This window comes from Rhipicephalus microplus, chromosome 5, assembly GCF_043290135.1.
Source record: "Rhipicephalus microplus isolate Deutch F79 chromosome 5, USDA_Rmic, whole genome shotgun sequence".
NCBI lineage: Eukaryota > Metazoa > Arthropoda > Arachnida > Ixodida > Ixodidae > Rhipicephalus > Rhipicephalus microplus.
This window is the reverse complement of record NC_134704.1, coordinates 41,206,828-41,225,294: the sequence shown is the minus strand read 5'-3', so window position 1 is coordinate 41,225,294 and position 18,467 is coordinate 41,206,828. Positions and strand designations below refer to the sequence as shown.

General features: G+C 48.6%; 2 protein-coding genes across 5 annotated transcripts in view; both read right to left on the bottom strand.

Annotated features, from left to right (window-relative positions):
* Positions 1-18,467, bottom strand: part of LOC119174674 (nucleolar pre-ribosomal-associated protein 1) — a 341,215-nt gene that overhangs the window by 9,536 nt on the left and 313,212 nt on the right. The window lies entirely within an intron of this gene.
* The window catches only part of LOC119174671 (monocarboxylate transporter 13), a 214,171-nt gene that overhangs the window by 61,009 nt on the left and 134,695 nt on the right, over positions 1-18,467 (bottom strand). For 2 of the 4 annotated variants that reach the window (XM_075895273.1, XM_075895276.1), the window contains exon 2: positions 4,132-4,971. In XM_075895273.1, coding sequence (XP_075751388.1) covers positions 4,132-4,591 — 460 coding nt within the window. In that variant the 5' untranslated portion in view covers positions 4,592-4,971. The other 2 variants (XM_075895275.1, XM_075895272.1) reach the window with 2 other exon arrangements.

Genomic DNA, 18,467 nt, shown 5'->3' with positions numbered 1-18,467 from the left:
ACTGCATTATGTATCGTAACAGAGTTCACCTGCTGTGAAAATTACTAAATAAAGGTACCTCTTTTTTTCATTTCATGCCTTTGTAATTAGTCACCCTTTTATCTTCTTTAGTAAAGCTTGCTGAAGTTTTTCGCACAATCCGATGCATCCATGTCATCGCCTGCCGTTGCTCCGAACCATTTTTTTCCTAATTTCGTCACACTTGTGTTGTTTCCCGTCTAAATTTATTTCTGGTCATATTGCGTACCAGGGTGCGAGTCCTTTCTAGACAAGGCCGCCGTAGAAGATCTAACTTCGGGTGTAATGTTGTAATTCTAATGTTACCGACAGGCTAGCAGCTGCAGGTAAGCAAAGAAAGCCCATCTTTACCACGACGTGTTTGGGAAAACAATAAAGCGTTCATATTGAAAACTGCTTTAACAGTGCAATTATGTGAACAATCATGGCCGCAAGGACTAACGCACTCGAACAAGTTTTTGTTAGTTTTTTTTAGTTTCTTTTACGGAGGCTCAAAGCTTTCCTTCTGTCCAACAACCAAGCTTCCTGGCTTTTCAATAAGACAATGTTCGAATGCGCACTGCCCGCATGCATCATGAAAGAGTGACTGAAGAAAGGTCAAAGCGGCATGCATGAAAACACATCTTTAAAAGCTGTTCATTTGTTTTGAAGTGCCGCAGAAAACAAAATTTAATATTCAATGCCTTGGCCAGGAAACCAAAGAAAAAAAAGTGCTCGCAAAGACCAATTTATCGACAAGGATTACGGACACCGTCTTTGGGCCAAAGTACCAGCCAGCATATTCAGAGAAAAAAAAATCTGACGTATACATATTGTAGCATGCTTTGAAACCCTCGAGTATAGCCACGAAAACGCTATCAGTCGGCGTTATTTAATCATCGGTATCGTTGCGCAACCCATGCGTGGCCATGGCTACAGTCATCATCCGACGAGCGACAATCCGACAAGTCTTGTCGTCGCTAAGCCATTGGGAATGTTGGATTCTAACATTGAAACAGCTTGCGCGCCGAGCCACTCCAAGCAGAAACTGACGTAACCTGGAACATTCGCTTCGTTTCGACAGTATACGTTTCTCTGTTGCTGTTACATTCTAAGCGGCCGACTGTGGAGAGGTTGAGGTTCATATCGCCTCAAATATTCCTCTTCTGCAACCATCTGCCTTACACAAACACAAGCACACGCAAGCAAAAAAAAAAGGGGGGGGGGGGTTGCTACAAAATTCACCGATAATTGCGATATTACCTAATGTGAAATCTCAGCGCAGCTTCGTGTCAGGGCAGGGCCAACTGTGTTTGAAGTTTGTACTTTCCGCAAGCTATCGTCTACGCCATCACTCATAATTTTTGTGAAGTGGGACGCCGCCCATTACGCCATTACTCGTCTTTGTGAGGATGAATGAAAAAAATGCTTTATGTCTCTAAGCTACTGCTTGCACTTTGCTGATGCCACATGTGGCTGATGGCGATGAATTTTCGCTGAGCGGTTTTCAGAGGATGGGAAGCGTCAAACCACTCACTTGTTGCATAGTTAGCATTTAGTGATGACAGGTTGTTTTCTACGCTTGTGCAACGCGATTCCTTTCCCGACATAAAACCTGTACAGTTAGTCTTCTTCCAAATGGGTTTCAAGCACCAGCGTCGTTCTGATGTCGAACACTCAAACGCCACGCTGAGGGCCGATGTTCAAATCCTATTCGATCCTTGGTATGTTTTCTTTTTTATTTCATGTTTATCGGTTAGTTTTTTATGTATATCGGTTACGCAACTGAGGGCAACGGCAAAGTCACTCAACGCAGAAACGGGCGCCTGAGAGTGGCGCTAAAAAACAAATGTACAAGTAAAGCCAATAAAATGTCAATTGACAGTTCGTTTGCAGGAGTTCAAGTCACGTTAAAACCTAAACACAGACGGGCATATCACTGCACGCGTTCTTCTCATAGTATACAGGCTTAAGCATCACTCCGCATTCCCGACTCTCATTTGACACCTTTGAGCTCTTCTCACTATAGATTATGTAGCGCTACCCGTTTCAACACAAGTTTAAAATACCTTCGGTGTGCAGGAATGCACCGCCAGATGAAGATGGAGTTGAATATCAGCTTGCTCATCATCAGAGCCGGGGAGTTTCAATACGAGTGGCATGCTTGAGTAGGATGCGTTTCGACAAGGTCCCGAGAAATTAAAAAGCAAAAAACGTCGAAATAGGTTGAAAGGTCAATGCTTCCGTATAAATTCGGCACCAGGATACTCACCAAAAGCGACTTTCACGCAATGTTTCTTCATTACATAGAACCCCGAGCCAATATCTTGGTCTTGGTATGTCAAGGCGCCGAATTCTTTCGCGCCCAATGCAAGGCTACGACACGGCGTTTTGCGATGTTCAGCAAGACGCGCATGGTGTCTAAGACCGGCACCACACATTCCGGAAATGGCAAGTATCCAGTATAAAAGCAGATTATTAAGCAGTTCCTGACAATTTTGTCCTATTTCACGTGCAGAGCACTTGTCCTACTTTACGTGTAGGCGCACGGGCTGTCGTATCCCCGCCGATTTTGCGCTTCATTGTGATCAATCTAATCAGCGGCGTAATCTCGAAATTATCTATGATCCAGAGGCAGCCACGCAGTGTTGCAGAGGGTTCCACTCCACCCAGAGAATTTCAACGTGTGTGTAGCCTGACGTAATTTAAACGGTGGAAGTCGAATGGAACTTTGGCACCATCACTTCGGCCGAACATAGGCGAAGCTGGTAAAGTGTCATTCTAACTGTATTAATTCGTTCAGGTTGAGCGCTGTTCACTTAGTCTAGGCACGATCGCTGATCATGATCTCGCCTGTTCATGGCCATAATCTCATTGCTGCCCCACTTGTAGAAAATGTAAAAGAAATAGTGCGACAGTGACTGACTTCGTGGCAGAACCAAACCATACAGTTCCCAATAATGATATAGTGCATGTGATCATCATTATTTATTTTTGAAGTGGCAATACATATGATGTCCCACCGTCGTGGTCAGGGGTGTTACAGCGCTCGACTGCTCACCCGAAGGAAGCGGGACCAGATCACGGCCGCGTTTTGATAGAATCAAAACAATAGAGGCGCGTGTACCTATAAAATTAGGTGCACGTTAAAGAACACCACACTGAGTGGTTCCCCGTCCTCGGACTCCTGCGACCATGTCCCTCTTTCATATCTTCTCCTTACTTCCCTATGTGCGCCTCTGTCCCTGTCCCTACCCTTATTCCTATCGCTTTTAATCCTTCCTTACCGCCATACCTCGTGAGCCACTATTCAGTGTGGCACTATGATGCAGACAGTTACGGAGCTCACTTTCTTCTTTTCTCTCTTTTAAAAATCCCTTACACCAGATGGCCTAATTTCAGAGCCCTTCGCTACGGCGTCCCTCATGACCATATCATCGTTTTGAGGCATACAACCACCACAATCGAAATTATTAACATGCATGCTGGACTGTACGTCAAGTACGTTTCAATAAAAAAAATAGGAGGGTCCCCACTTAGGGTGGAAGTTCTCTCGTACAACGAAAGGTCTTCGTCGTGTCATAGTTGAAAATTGCCAGTTAACTTCAATTTATGTTAGGTTTATTTAATTTATTAGATTATTATAGTTAGTTCTATTGCACGTCTCTTCCGTGACAGGAACCAGAGGTAACGACGGTGTTCACAAAAAAAAGAGAGAAAAGTGACAAAAGTCTGCCCGCATGAGTACGGTGTTCACACAAATTTGTCCGCCTTGAGTGCTTCGAACGTGAGACGTCCTCTCCCTTTCATCTGGTGAGCGTTATCTTCCGTTATGAACCTAAATATTCTATCATCTTATTATTTTCTAGACACATCAGAAAATTTGTAAAATCGCGTACATGCGTAACGTGAGACTGCGTCCCCACTGCCCCATCTAATGCATTGTTGGTCACAAGCGGTACTTCTTTATACAAAGCACTGAATCTTTCAATTCCACTTCACCTCACCTCGTGTAAAATGAATGCCTCGCAACAATGCCGCCAGGCCGTAAGGCCGAAGTTTAATCAGACCCGCGTGGGGCTCGCGCTCATTTTTACGCTCGCTCTAACACATACACTTGTTGATCACACTCACGTGCATCGTACTCGTGCTCCTCGCCAAACTGCCGGACGGCCGCAGCGTGCATGACTCCGTAGTTGAGCTGCATGCCCCAGCTGAGGGCATTGACGAGGCACACGCAGACGCACACCACCCAGCCCCAGCCGCCCTCCGGGTAGTAGTGTTGTCGGATAGCTGCCGCGATGCGCTGCTCGGCGCTGCTCAGCGGTCGCTGCGTGTCGCACCGGGACGGCGGCCTCTCGGGACGTCCGAAGCTGTCAAATCTGCCTTGCTCTTGCTTCGCTCTGAACTGTTGCCTCCGCTGCTGGTGCAGTTGACGACCCGGCGCCACAGGGCTCGTCGCGTCTTCCGCGAGGTCTTCGCCGGCGTCTTCCTGAATCTCGTCCGACGGTGCCAACACGGTCGGTGCACTCGTCGCTGCACTCAGACCCGACGAAGAAGCGACGGGAGTCGGGGATCCTGTTTCCGTCGCCATGACTGTCCGATCACTTTTACGCTTCACCGGTTTGATTGCTTACCGACAGGACTTGCGGAGATTATAGCACAGACTCCGCGAAAAAGTTCAATGACCGGTGACATCCTGTCGTTCTTGGAGACCCTTTACGACAGTGTAACGCGTATGACGAGCATCGGGATGGAGACGCGACCACGCCACTTTCTGGTGTATGCCGATTGGGCAGCGCGATAGGTGGTGCCTGTCTCTGTGCGGATTTGCGCGTGCTAGTGCGTAATACGTCGCATTGATGCTGTCGTCTCGTAGGCTCCATTGCAGGAAGATATAGCAGAACTTGGTTGCGATTGTGGGAACTAACAGCAGCCACCGAGTCAACCTTGCTTCGCGGAGTAATCCGGAACCTGAAAAAATGGATTGCGTGAAAAGGCGCACTTCACATTTCGTCATTGTACATTCTGTACTAGAGGAACCACCTAGATATCAACAAGTACAGCATCGCACTAAGCCGAATTTTTCGCACTACGTGTAAAAATGCTGTAAACGGGTGCCTTATTGCATGCGTGTAAAACGAAGACCACAGAAAGACTTTATATGAGTGCCACGTTCTAAAGACCACCAAACTAATTGAATTAGCGCAGCTACATTTAATTCGCGAAAGTGAAAGAGATCCGGTAATGTGGTGAACTAGCGCGTTAGCAGATTAGTTAGGTGCAGTCTAGTCCGTTCTGAGAAAACATCCGGGGAAGTCACTCTTTCTTTTCTTGCTCAACGTGAGAATCATAACGTAATTTATACAAGATGAATACAAGATGAATGACAAGTCTTGAAAACATGTCCCCTCAAATTTTAGCCCCCCCCCCTCAAAAAAATATAAAAGACAATTTCAGAAATGCTTCACTTGTAAAGAAAAAGGATTTGTACAATATAATGCTGTCACATGCTTAGAGTAAATCATCGGTAAAGCAGAAACAGACCCTAGTAAATTGACAATGAACTAAGCATTTGTCGCAGACTTACTTGGTTGTTCAGATATTAAGAGAAGTCATTTTGCAGAATTGTCGTCATATGCCAAGTACATTGCCACGGCTGACATGAGACCTTTCAGCCAATTTTCACCGTCCCTACTACTTCCTAATCCTGCGCTTTCGACCTGCATGCATCGTTTAAATCAGTACAACAAAGCTGAAGTGGTAGGCCAATGTTATTATTAAAAAAAATATGCCTTAGCAATTAACAACTGACCCTGCAACTAACTCAGCAGTATTTTAGCTTCCTAAAGCTCTAGCCCAACCCATACCGACAAAATCACGGAACAATTCACAACAGAACGGCGGAACAATCCTTGGAAATGGCGTGAACGAGGACAACTTAATTTTCAAACGCACGATGAAAGGCAGATAGCCGAAACCCAGATATTACAGTCTCGGCGAACTGGTTCGATCAAACACATGATCCACACGCTTGTTAAGTTGCCTTCACAACACTAGTGGAATACACTCAAACGTACGCTTTCAGACAAACTAAAAGTGGATGCCCCTTCTTCTAACACTCGTGAGGAAACGCTAGCTTTTTTTTTTTTTGTTTTTTGTCGCACTCCGAAGGCAACTTACCGAGATGAACTATCAACTACAGCCCAGCTACAGGTTATCATATGTTCACACACCTCCGAAGAACTTCAGGTTCGGCCAACGACCCTCGTCGCGCAGCACCGATAACAGTGGGGTCAGTCAGCAATCGCAGTCAGCAATCACAGTAAGCAATCACACTCAGCAATCGCAGTCACCGACGATCGCGTGCCACGCTGCTAAACAACACGATGCGCGACGATTCGATAGCTTTAAACGATGCGCAAACCGCTTTCGTAGTCGACTGACGCTACTCGTCCGACAGCTCGCGAAACGGGACTCGAGGTCCGCCCCCCTCGAAGTCACCTCTCGAGTCGTCCCGGCGGCCTCGGACGGGAGAGCAGAACCGGCAGCCACCGTCTCCTCCGATGCCACCGCGCGACTGACTTCGGCAGGGTGAGATGATCCGCTGCTCCCGCTGCTCGGAGCCGGCGTGTGACTGCGCAAGCGCGGGGCGGCGGCGTCCTGTCCTGCATGCGCGCACGTGGTTCTACTCTCGCGACAGCGCCGGCACGTGGGCTTGGAGCGTGCGCTTGTAGTGAGCGCGCGCGCGGGTGAGGGGAGTCGACTTTCATTCAAGAGAGCACCTTAGCGCGGAGGCGCTAAGTCTCTCCCTTATGGGACTGCTTGTTTGTAGCGCCACGCTTGCTTTTCCTAACCATAACCACCAATGTGGAGAGGGGCGTAGGCAGTATTTTCAGGGCGAAGCTCTTTAAAGCGGCACCCGTTCATCCCTCGTAGTAGTCGTAGTCGTAGTGTGTAAGTAGTCTTACGTTTTGACCTGCAAGGTGGTGCCGGTGGGAGATTTCTCCTGTGCGTTGTTGAACAATAAAAAATTCGCAGCGTGCGCGTTTACTAAAAGCCGAATTCTCCTGTATCTCATTCCCCATTAACAGCCATTGGCATGTATATTGAGCACTATCTGACAAGAAAGGGTTGCTACGTTATACTCGCTGGGTGAACCTCCTTGGTTTTAGAAAGGTTTAGCGAGCGTTGGGCCGCAGTGCCATGAATACAGTGAACTAGTATATACCATGAACTTGAAATGGTTAAAGGTGGGAAGTAGACACGAAGCGCAAGCCGTAAGAAAGTGTGCTTGTGCCTCCTCTCGTTCAGTCCTTGGAATGTCCGCTGGATGGCGGTTTTTTCTATATGAGGAATATATGATGAAAAGATGCGAGATGGTAGTACTTGGAGCGTTGAATAGGTGGACGAACGGACACACAGACAGATGCATGGATGGACGCATGGATGGCTGCACGGACGGATGGACGCATGGACGGACGCAGGGACGGACGCACAGATGGACGTGCAGACCCACGAACAGGCGCATGCACGGACGGTCACTCAGACGGACGCATGGACGGACGGAAGCAAAAACGAATGGACGGACGAATGATTCGTCCCACTCTCCATCATTCACTCCGTGGATATGCTGCCATTTTTTTTTTTTTTTTGAGAGGGTGGGGAAAAGGGCACCCCGTCGAAATAGTCATTTTTAACCCTGTATGCCATGCCAAGAAAATGTTTCGGGGGGAGAAGGAGGGTCACGAGCCCAGTGTACTCCAATTACGGTGGCCCGGGTGCAGGTTTAGAAAGCACGAAGGAAGGGGAAGGAATCGGGGGTTCGTTTTAATGTTAGACGCAAGCTAATGAATCCAGCATAGGCAAAGAGAGCATAAGGAGGAAGACACCAGGAAGTTCAGCCAGACGCGCGTCAGGATTGCCACCCTGTATACAGTGATTGAAATGGGTTTAAAAAAGAAAGAAGGAACATGATGTTATCAGGAAGTGCAGACCATTCATTACACTGTAATAAACAATAGCTAAGAAAAGTACCCATGCCCGCGTCGCTTTGCTGGTATGCCACGCGCCAATGCAGTGCGAAGAATGTCGCTTTCCAACAGAAAGCGATCACAAAAACACAGCCGATGTTTTGACCTTTGGTCACTGCTAGACCAGTCTCCCCGCGGTGAGGCATTGGCTAAGGTGCTCGGCTGCTGGTCCGAAGGTCGCGGGTTCGATTCCGGCCGTGACAGTCGCATTTCGATAAAGGCGAATTGATAAAGGCTCGTGTGCAGTTCGATGTCAGTGCACGATAAAGAACATCGCATGGTATAAATTCACGGAGCCCTCCACTGCGGCGTCTTTCATGATCATATCGTGGTTTCGGAACGTAAAACCCCCGATGTTATTATTCTTACGCTGTTAGACGAGTAACAGTCAAGCCAATAAGAGCACATGAAATATTTTTTGTTTGCGTTATTTAACTGTAATGTCGTAATTATGACTACAGGTAAAATAGTTAAAGTGGACAAAAAAAACAGCTTGCAACCAATCAGAAAGAACCAACAATTCGAAGGTTCGGACTGAACTGACAATTCGATATTGAAGATTGTTGGTTCGGGCTCTAGGTGAGTTGGTTGTCTAACGTTTACGAAGTGAAACAGAAAGACTAGGGAAAGAAAATGGGTGTATACACACTAATATATCAACAAAAAATTACATGAAATGTGATAAAGTAACAAGCAAACGAGGAGGAGGAGGTAAAACTTTATTCGACCAAGGGATTCGGGCACGTACGTCCCAGGATTTCCGCACGAACTCACTGCGCTATGCATTCATGAGTTCATGTAGTTGCATGACGTGGGCAACTACACAAACTCACAATCATGTGGCCATATTGTCTATCGTAATCATATGGCGGTCTCGGGATGTTAAACCCCGCATATCAATCAATCGAGCGCTCTAGCCATTGATCACTAAGCGAGGGATCTGCTTAATACTGGTTTATGTCACGAACGATTCACGATGTTAAACACAGCAAGTGTGATTGATGGCTTAGTAAAAAAGAAATGTTGCTTGTGACTTCAACCACGTATTTTCATGGCAGGAGAGAAGGTTCTTTACCTGGAAAACAGTTCGAAGCGTTTTTTTTTTGTTTTTTAAGGCAAACAGTGCGAAAAACGAAGACAGAGAAATAGGAACACACAGGACAAGCGCTGACTTTCAACTGTTTTTTAACTGTCCTGTGTCTTCCTACTCTTCTGTCTTCGTTTTTTGCTCTGTTTTCCTGAAAAAATGAATCGTTACTAACTTGCCTTATTTTCAATACTACTCAGTTATGAGCGTTACCGCGTACCAGTGGTTTATACAGCAATTGTGCGGTCAATTCAGAACTATATATTTCTGCGCAAAATGCATCATGATGCAATGTAGACTTCCCTCTCACCATGTTATTTCTTAGACGACACATTCATCTGCACGGGCACAAATAATGAACGCCATCCAGCTCTCATTACGAAAGTCAAGCTTTACATATATCAATATCTCATATCTTTAGCAGCTTTTTCGTCACCATTTAATGCGCACAGGATGTTAAAAACTATAAACGCAAAGAAAGGAAAGCAGTTTCACTATGACAACCGAAATACCCCCCCCCCCCTTTTTTTTTTTCACTTAGGTGTGGTACAGCTACTTCACCACTTCAGCCACTTCGCACTCCAGTGCAGATAGAGAGACGGAGAGAAAGGGACATTTTTAAGTGATATTTCGAGGCCCAGTTGAAAGAGAGGGCAATCGAAAAGATCTGACCGCGTTGTCCCCCAACTAAGTCTCTGTCAACTTCTCTTATCGCTTCCCGTTTGAATGAGTGTCTCTGTTTATCTGCGCGCTTGATAACGCGTTATCTTCACCCCGCACTATGCTATAGGAGCATTTGTCGCGGCAAAGCGACATTAAACGGACTGCCAAAGAAACGAGCAAGCCTCGCCAGCAGCGCTATTCCAAGTTTCGTTGATGGGGAGGGGAAAACCAGAATGATGACGGGCGCCGTGGGTGGCACATTACTCGTACTCGCTTTTTAGCTCCAAAGCCCAGAATACATCGCCCGGTGGGTCCACCGCAAAAAGCGCGTACCCCCCTTTTACATCCTCGTCCCGAGGTGCTGAAGTCTCCCGGTGCGCTTTTATTCGGAGACAGATTGTTTGGACGCCCCGTAATGAAACTGAAACAAGCACGGCAAAACAGCTCGGTATACAGACCGCACGCTTGTTCTACGTCTCAAAATAAATCTATTCGCGTTATCTGCAGTCTCAGAGCTGTAATGCCAGTTTAGAAGCTTCGCGATCCTGTCGAAATTACCCCGCAATTACACTCGACTGCGGGCAGGGGTTGGAGTGGGGGTGCGTCGCAGAAGCAATGCCGATTGCGAGAAGACGCCACGTCGGTAGGTGCAAAAGGTTTCATTTTCCTTCTTTCCCACATCCGAACGTATTTTGTGTACGGTGTTTTTTTCGGGCGGCTCTGAGGAAGCATCGGTAATTGGCGGCTGTCGTATACGAAGGAGAAAAACGTTGCCGATTCAGAGAGCCGCGTACACTGACTCCCTGGGTTTCACGGGAAACCGTGAAAAAGCATCGTGTCTGGCTCGCCACCCCACTCGGTGCTCCTTGCTAAAACGCAGGATCGCGGTTGGCTGTAAACTCCCACTTGCACTGCTCTGCTGCAGAGAAGAGGTAGGCGGTTGTACTTGGAGCGACCAAGTATCTATTTTGTCGTATGCCTTCTTACAGCGATAATGCAGATGTAGACGGTTGTACTTGGAGCGGCCAAGTATCTATTTTGTCGTACGCCTTCTTACAGCGATAATGCAGAAGGAGCACGAAAGCCCGAAACAAACTGTTTGAAGGAACACGAATTGCTCCCCAGGGAGCGCTGAAACTGTTGTTCGAGATAGTAACAACCTGCGTTGCTTATTTGGTGTCATTGCGGGCATAACACACAGGAACATGTAATGACAGCAACTAATCCACGCCTAAGAGCTTTTATCATACGATCAAGAATAAACCTCTATAGGTTGTTCACAGTGCCTTGGGCTGGAGAAGCCGCAGTCAGAGGGAACTTGACGTGAGTTCAAAAGAGTTCTTTAGACAGTGAGACCAGCATCCGCTCAATCGGATCATGAATACATAAACCTGTAGCTTCATTTAGTTGTTACTATTGGCATGAAGCAAGCCCCCAGGCTTTACCTATTTCATTTTCTAACCTGAACTATAGTAGTCTCAAGATAGGTACAGTGGATGCAAACGCTCTGCGATGTATGAATTGGTGTGCATGCCACCATATTGTGTTCATAACATTGTTGTTTTCCATAATGCGAGAGCCAAATGAGTGATATTTCAGTAGACACACACACATGCAGATGGCTGCTCATATGCATTAGGCTTTTTTTTTTTCGCCTCGGTCAATCATCGTAACGGCGTACAAAACTGAGAAGTCATCCGTTTAAAATGTTAATATGGTTGCGGCATCTATGAATAAAATGTAAGCTCGTATATCTGTAAAGAAATACTTGAATTACAATCTTGGCTACTATTTACCAACAAAAGAAAATCATTGGAGCTTGCCAGGGAACGTGATAGTTTGTAGGTTAACTTCGTTTATTGCAGGTTAGCCAAGGCGTGTAATTATCACCGAAATAGTTAGCTAGTCACCGAAATAGTCACCGAAATAAGGCCAGTTCGAAATTTCGCAAACTACAAAATATAAGACGCTCACAAACCGCCCGTAGGTTAAAAAATAAAGGTAATCAAAAGGTGAAAGATATACCTCGCGTTGTTACGCATAAAGCCTTTTTGTCAGAATATAAGGATGTGCCATCCACAGCAATGTCGCCAACGGGGTTAACAAACGAGCGATTTCGTTAATATCCTAGGCGATCAGTGCAATCTTCTCACTTATAAAGAAAAAAAAACATTGAACGATATAGAAGTCAGGGGCAGGAAATCCTGCGTAGCGCCACTAATCTAGACACGATCATTCATAACTGTACAGCCCCCTGACTCGTACGTACAGCTTTGAGCACCGTGAGAAAATGAGCGCCAATGCGTCATGATCAATAATGGCACGCGTGATATGAGCTGCAGTCATCAGTGACATCTGTGTGTGTGGCCTTCCAATCTTGATAGAACGGACACTCGGCCGATAGCCGGACATTACAGGTAGATATGTGGGGTTTAACGTCCCGAAACCACCGTATGATTATGAGAGACGCCGTCGTGGAGGGATCCGGAAATTTGGGCCACCTGGGCTTCTTTAAGTGCAATCAAATCTGAGCACACGGGCCTACAGCATTTTCACCTTCATTAAAAAAGTAACCACCGCTGCAGGGATTCGACTATCTATCTATCTATCTATCTATCTATCTATCTATCTATCTATCTATCTATCTATCTATCTATCTATCTATCTATCTATCTATCTATCTATCTATCTATCTGTCTGTCTGTCTGTCTGTCTATCTATCTATCTATCTATCTATCTATCTATCTATCTATCTATCTATCTATCTGTCTGTCTATCTATCTATCTATCTATCTATCTATCTATCTGTCAGTCTATCTATCTGTCAGTCTGTCTGTCTGTCTGTCTGTCTGTCTGTCTGTCTGTCTGTCTATCTATCTATCTATCTATCTATCTATCTATCTATCTATCTATCTATCTATCTATCTATCTATCTATCTATCTATCTATCTATCTATCTATCTATCTATCTACGCATGTACAAAATTAAACCTTGGTTGTAAGTTCAGCGCTTCGTCCGTCTCTGTCCCTGTCCTGTGTTACGCGCTGTTTTTCAGTTCGTTGATCTGTCTGTCCGTTTCTTTCTTTTTACCTTCACTGCACTTGGAAGACAGGAAACCAGATACACTCTTTCCGTGGCTCTCTTTGCTCTTTCTCGAATCGGTAGGAATGAGGTTCGGTCATTTGTCCTATGGGTGCACTCCCCCCGCGTTCTCCATGCTCATTTAGTGGGCCCGGCACAGTAGCACACGCATTCCAGGCGACATCCCCAACGGCGATTCTGTGTACGTGTCCGCGACGTTCCCACTGCCGTTCCAGCGTATAATTAACGGGCACAAACGGACTCCTGGCACATTGCGCGACCGCGATAGAGCTGTCTTTCGGTGGAGTGCTTTCCCCGAACTCTATTTGTAACGCAACAAACTGGTGCGCAGCACCTTCTCCACGCGCGTGGGCAATTTCGCTCCCGGTTATCTCTGGGAGCAAATGAATCTTGCCGGAAACAGGCTACATCGACTTGCGTCCTTACTTTTGCAGGCTCTATGACGAACGTGTACAACAGTGTTTTACGCTAGGTAAATAGCTGTCTGTACATGTAGTGTTGCAGAGTGGAACCTAAGAGCAATAACGCGAGGAGAACAAACATTACAAACAAAGTCTTCGGTGCTGTGAGCACTTATCGCCTGATCTTTCAAGCTTCCCAATCATACTATCAGAATGCGAACGGCCCGCTCCTGTTCAGACAGGGGGACTCGCTCGCTGGATTCCGTGCCAACCGGTTGTGCCTTCGCGATCTCCGACGTGAGCGTATTTCTGGCCGACCGGGCTGGCCCTACGTCATCTTCTGACGCCGACCTCAGACGACAGCGTAGCTCTGACCTACTGGACTTGCCCTACGCCATCTCCTGACGCAGACAAGGGCTCTCGCAAGTGGTGCCCCGTCCTCGGACTCCTGTGACCATGCTTCCATCTTTCCTATCTCTCATATCCCCTCGATATGTCCTCGCTCGCTGGCTTAGCGCATTTTTCTCTATATTGTCACGGGGTCGTGACGTGGCCAAAGACAGAAAACTTCGTGTTGGGATTTAACTGTTTATTTGGGCGAACCTGTGCCCGGTAAAGGGAAAGTCTAATTACAGCAGTAGTCTTGCACAGATAGCAGTCTCGGACTGATAGCGGCGAACGCAGCGTCGGCCTTCGATCAACAACTGACAAGCGGCGAAGCGCGTCGGCATTTATACTCCCACCGTCGAATGTTCTAGTGCTACCGCTGGCGGCGGCGTACGTTCCAGAACAATCTGTACCATTCGCACAGTGGGCGTGATCTTATCGAAATGATCTACTACAGTCCGGAACCCTCTCGAAAACTGCAGGCGCGGTTTGCGCTGAGAATCGTGTGGTGTTTTGGGACGATAACAAAAGCTTGGGAAATGGAACGTGGCATTGCCCCCCTCTGAAAAAGGCATCGTCTCGATGCTTTAACTAAAGATGAACGTACAATAATAATGCAAGAAAGTACAATGAATAAATTACAATACAACAATAATACAAAAAAGCACTGTTTCAGTTTGTTAACGCGCATGAAACGGCTTTAGGCGTGCGACATGGACGACTTCAGGTCGCGATCGGCGTCGTTGAGAGTTCGTGATGCCGTCGGGGACAACCTCGTAATCAAGTGGGCCGAGACGTCGAACCACCCTGTACGGTCCGAAGTACCGTCGCAGAAGCTTTTCACTTAGTCCACGTCGGCGTATCGGCGTCCACACCCAAACACGTTCACCGGGCTGGTATTCCACGAAGCGTCGTCGAAGGTTGTAACGGTGGCTGTCGGTCGTCTGTTGATTCTTGATACGGAGCCGCGCAAGTTGTCGGGCTTCTTCTGCGCGATGAAGGTACTCGCTCACATCGAGGTTTTCTTCGTCGGTGACGTTAGGTAACATGGCATCGAGCGTCGTTGTCGGGCTCCTTCCGTAGACCAATTTGTATGGAGATATCTGCGTCGTCTCCTGCACCGCCGTGTTGTATGCGAAGGTCACATACGGAAGAATGGCGTCCCACGTCTTGTGTTCGACATCGACGTACATTGACAGCATGTCGGCGATCGTCTTGTTAAGCCGCTCGGTGAGGCCGTTGGTCTGTGGGTGGTACGCTGTCGTCCGGCGGTGGTTTGTTTGGCTGTATGCCAAGATCGCTTGAGTTAAGTCGGCAGTGAATGCCGTTCCTTTGTCGGTGATAAGGACCTCCGGGGCGCCGTGACGTAAGACGATATTTTCGACGAAGAACTTAGCTATCTCGGATGCACTGCCTTTTGGCAGGGCTTTTGTCTCGGCGTAGCGGGTGAGGTAGTCGGTAGCTACCACGATCCACTTGTTTCCGAAAGCCGACGTCGGGAACGGCCCCAGTAGGTCCATACCAATCTGCTGGAAAGGTCGGCAAGGTGGATCTATTGGCTGCAGAAGTCCCGCTGGCCTTGTCGGCGGTGTCTTGCGTCGCTGACAGTCCCGGCATGTCCTCACATAACGAGTGACGTCGGTGGTAAGACGCGGCCAGTAGTACCTTTCTTGTATCCTCGCGAGCGTGCGAGAAACACCGAGGTGCCCTGCCGTCGGATCGTCGTGCAGGGCCTGCAGGAGTTCTGGTCGCAGAGCTGAAGGCACCACAAGGAGGTACTTAGCCCGGAGCGGTGAAAAGTTTTTCTTTTGCAGAAGACCGTTTCGTAGAAAAAAACGACGCAAGTGCGCGCTTGAATACCTTCGGGACTTCGGCGGTCCTGCCTTCGAGGTATTCTATTAGGGCCTTAAGTTCCGGGTCGGCCCGCTGTCGTTCAGCGAAGTCGTCGGTAGTGATCGTTCCCAAGAAGTAGTCGTCATCCGGGTCGTCGGGTAGCGGTTGGTCGACAGGCGCACGAGAGAGACAGTCGGCGTCGGAGTGTTTTTTTTTGCCGGACTTGTAAATGACAGTAATGTCATATTCTTGAAGTCTCAGGCTCCATCGTGCGAGGCGACCTGAAGGGTCCTTCAAAGTGGCTAGCCAACACAAGGCGTGGTGGTCGCTCACAACTTTGAAGGGCCTGCCGTAGAGGTATGGGCGAAATTTCGACGTAGCCCAGATGATGGCGAGGCACTCCTTTTCTGTTGTGGAATAATTTGCTTCTGCTTTGGATAGCGATCGGCTGGCGTAACTAATAACCCTTTCAAGTCCGTCAGCCCTCTGCACAAGAACGGCGCCAAGACCTACGCTGCTTGCGTCAGTATGTATTTCTGTCTCGGCGAATTCGTCGAAATGGGCAAGTAACGGAGGCGTCTGGAGGCGATGTTTCAGCTCCTGGAAAGCGTGTTCCTGTGGCGTTTCCCACTTGAACTCCACGTCGGCCTTGGTAAGGTTAGTGAGAGGATCGGCGATGCGGGCGAAGTTTTTCACGAACCGCCTATAATAGGCGCACAGGCCCAGAAATCGGCGCACGGCTTTCTTGTCAGTGGGCGGCGGGAAGTCGGCGATGGCGGCTGTTTTCCGTGGATCGGGACGAACTCCAGACTTGCTGATAACGTGCCCCAGAAACAAGAGCTCTTCATACGCAAATCTGCACTTTTCTGGCTTCAGTGTGAGTCCGGAAGTCTTGATGGCTTGAAGTACAGCTTCAAGGCGCCGAAGATGCTCGTCGAAACTCGAGGAAAACACGACGACGTCGTCCAAGTACACAAGGCAAGTCTGCCATTTCAATCCTGCCAGTACTGTATCCATAACGCGTTGAAAAGTTGCAGGCGCTGAGCAAAGGCCGAAGGGCATCACCTTAAACTCGAAGAGGCCGTCCGGTGTTATAAACGCCGTCTTCTCTCGGTCTCTTTCGTCGACTTCGATTTGCCAATAGCCAGTCTTGAGGTCCATTGACGAAAAGTACTTGGCGTTATGGAGCCGATCAAGTGCGTCGTCTATTCGTGGGAGAGGATACACGTCCTTTCTTGTGATTTTGTTCAGGCGGCGATAATCGACGCAGAAACGTAGGGTCCCATCCTTTTTCTTCACTAACACCACGGGGGATGCCCATGGGCTCTTGGACGGCTGGATAATGTCATCCCGCAGCATTTCATCAACTTGTCTCTTCATGGCCTCACGTTCTCGCGTCGAAACCCTGTACGGACTCTGACGGAGTGGTCTGGCATTTTCTTCGGTTATGATGCGATGTTTCGTGATTGGGGTCTGCCGAATTTTCGATGACGACGAAAAGCAATCTTCGTATTGCAGTAGCAGGGCCTTGAGTTGTTCTTGCTTATCGTTTGGAAGTCTGTGATTGACGTTGAAAGCTATGGGAGGGGCTTGGTTCCTCTGAGCAGGTTCCGCAGAATCGGCGAGGGCGAAAGCACTGGTGGCTTCGACAATTTCTTCGATGTATGCGACCGTTGTTCCTTTGTTCACATGTTTGTACTCATTGCTGAAATTCGTGAGCATAACCGTTGCTTTGCCTCCCCGCAGCTCTGCAATTCCTCTTGCGACGCAAATATTTCGGGTGACCAACAGATGCTGACTGCCTTCAACGACGCCTTTGAAGTCAGGTGATTCAGGAGCGCCGACTGAAATAATGACGCTTGAGCGAGGCGGAATGGTGACTTGTTCTTCCAGCACATTCAAGGCATGATGTCCAGACGGCGTGCGCGGCGGTAGTGCTTCTTCTCTGGATAACGTTATCGACTTTGTTTTTAGGTTGATGACAGCACCATGGAGGCATAAGAAGTCCATGCCAAGGATGACATCTCTCGAGCAATGCTGTAGGACTATGAAGTCTGTAGGATAAATACGGCCGTTAATGGTGACTCTCGCTGTGCAGATTACTGCAGGCGTTACGAGATGACCACCGGCTGTGCGGATTTCAGGGCCTTTCCAAGCTGTCTTAACTTTCTTTAACTTCGCGGCGAACGACCCACTGATGACAGAATAGTCGGCTCCAGTATCGACGAGAGCGGTCACACTGTGGCCGTCGATAAGAACGTCGAGGTCGCTAGTTCGCCGTCTCGCATTACAGTTAGGGCGTGGCGTCGGGTCACGGCTGCGTCGGCTTGTTCTGCTGCTTCCATGTTGCGTCGTCAGGCCACCTTCAGTAAGTGAGTTTTCGCCGTCAGGGCTTTGCCTGGTTGGCGTTGTGTTCGGAAAGCTCCGTCGCGGCGTCGTCGTCGTCGGAGGATCTTCGGTAGTTCGTCGCACAGCAACCGCACCTCCACCGGTTGCTGCCCTTAGTTTCCCGGATACGGGCTAGGAGACCGGCCCCGCATTGGGCCAGAGTACTGTCGGTGGTGCGGTGACGTGTGGCGGCTGGGCGACGGCGAACGCGAAGGGCTTCGTGGTGTCCACCGAGTTCCTGTCAGGTAGTCGGCGATGTCACGTGGTCGTTCTCCTGGCTGCGGACGTGGTGCATCGACGGCGAAGCCACGCAGTCCCATCTGTCGGTGCTGGCAACGGCGGTAAGTGTGCCCGGCCTCGCCGCAGTGGTAGCAGAGCGGGCGGTTGTCAGGTGCACGCCAAACGTCCGTTTTTCTCGGTGCACTGCGCTGGCCCGCTGGGGAACGGTAGGACGTCGGTTGGGGTGGTGGCGGCGGTGGCGTCTGGCGACGGAAGTGTGACGGGGCGGCGTTTTGGCGTGGACGGGGAGGAGCGCTGTGGCGCACTGCAGCGGCGTAGCTCATAGTTTCTGGCTC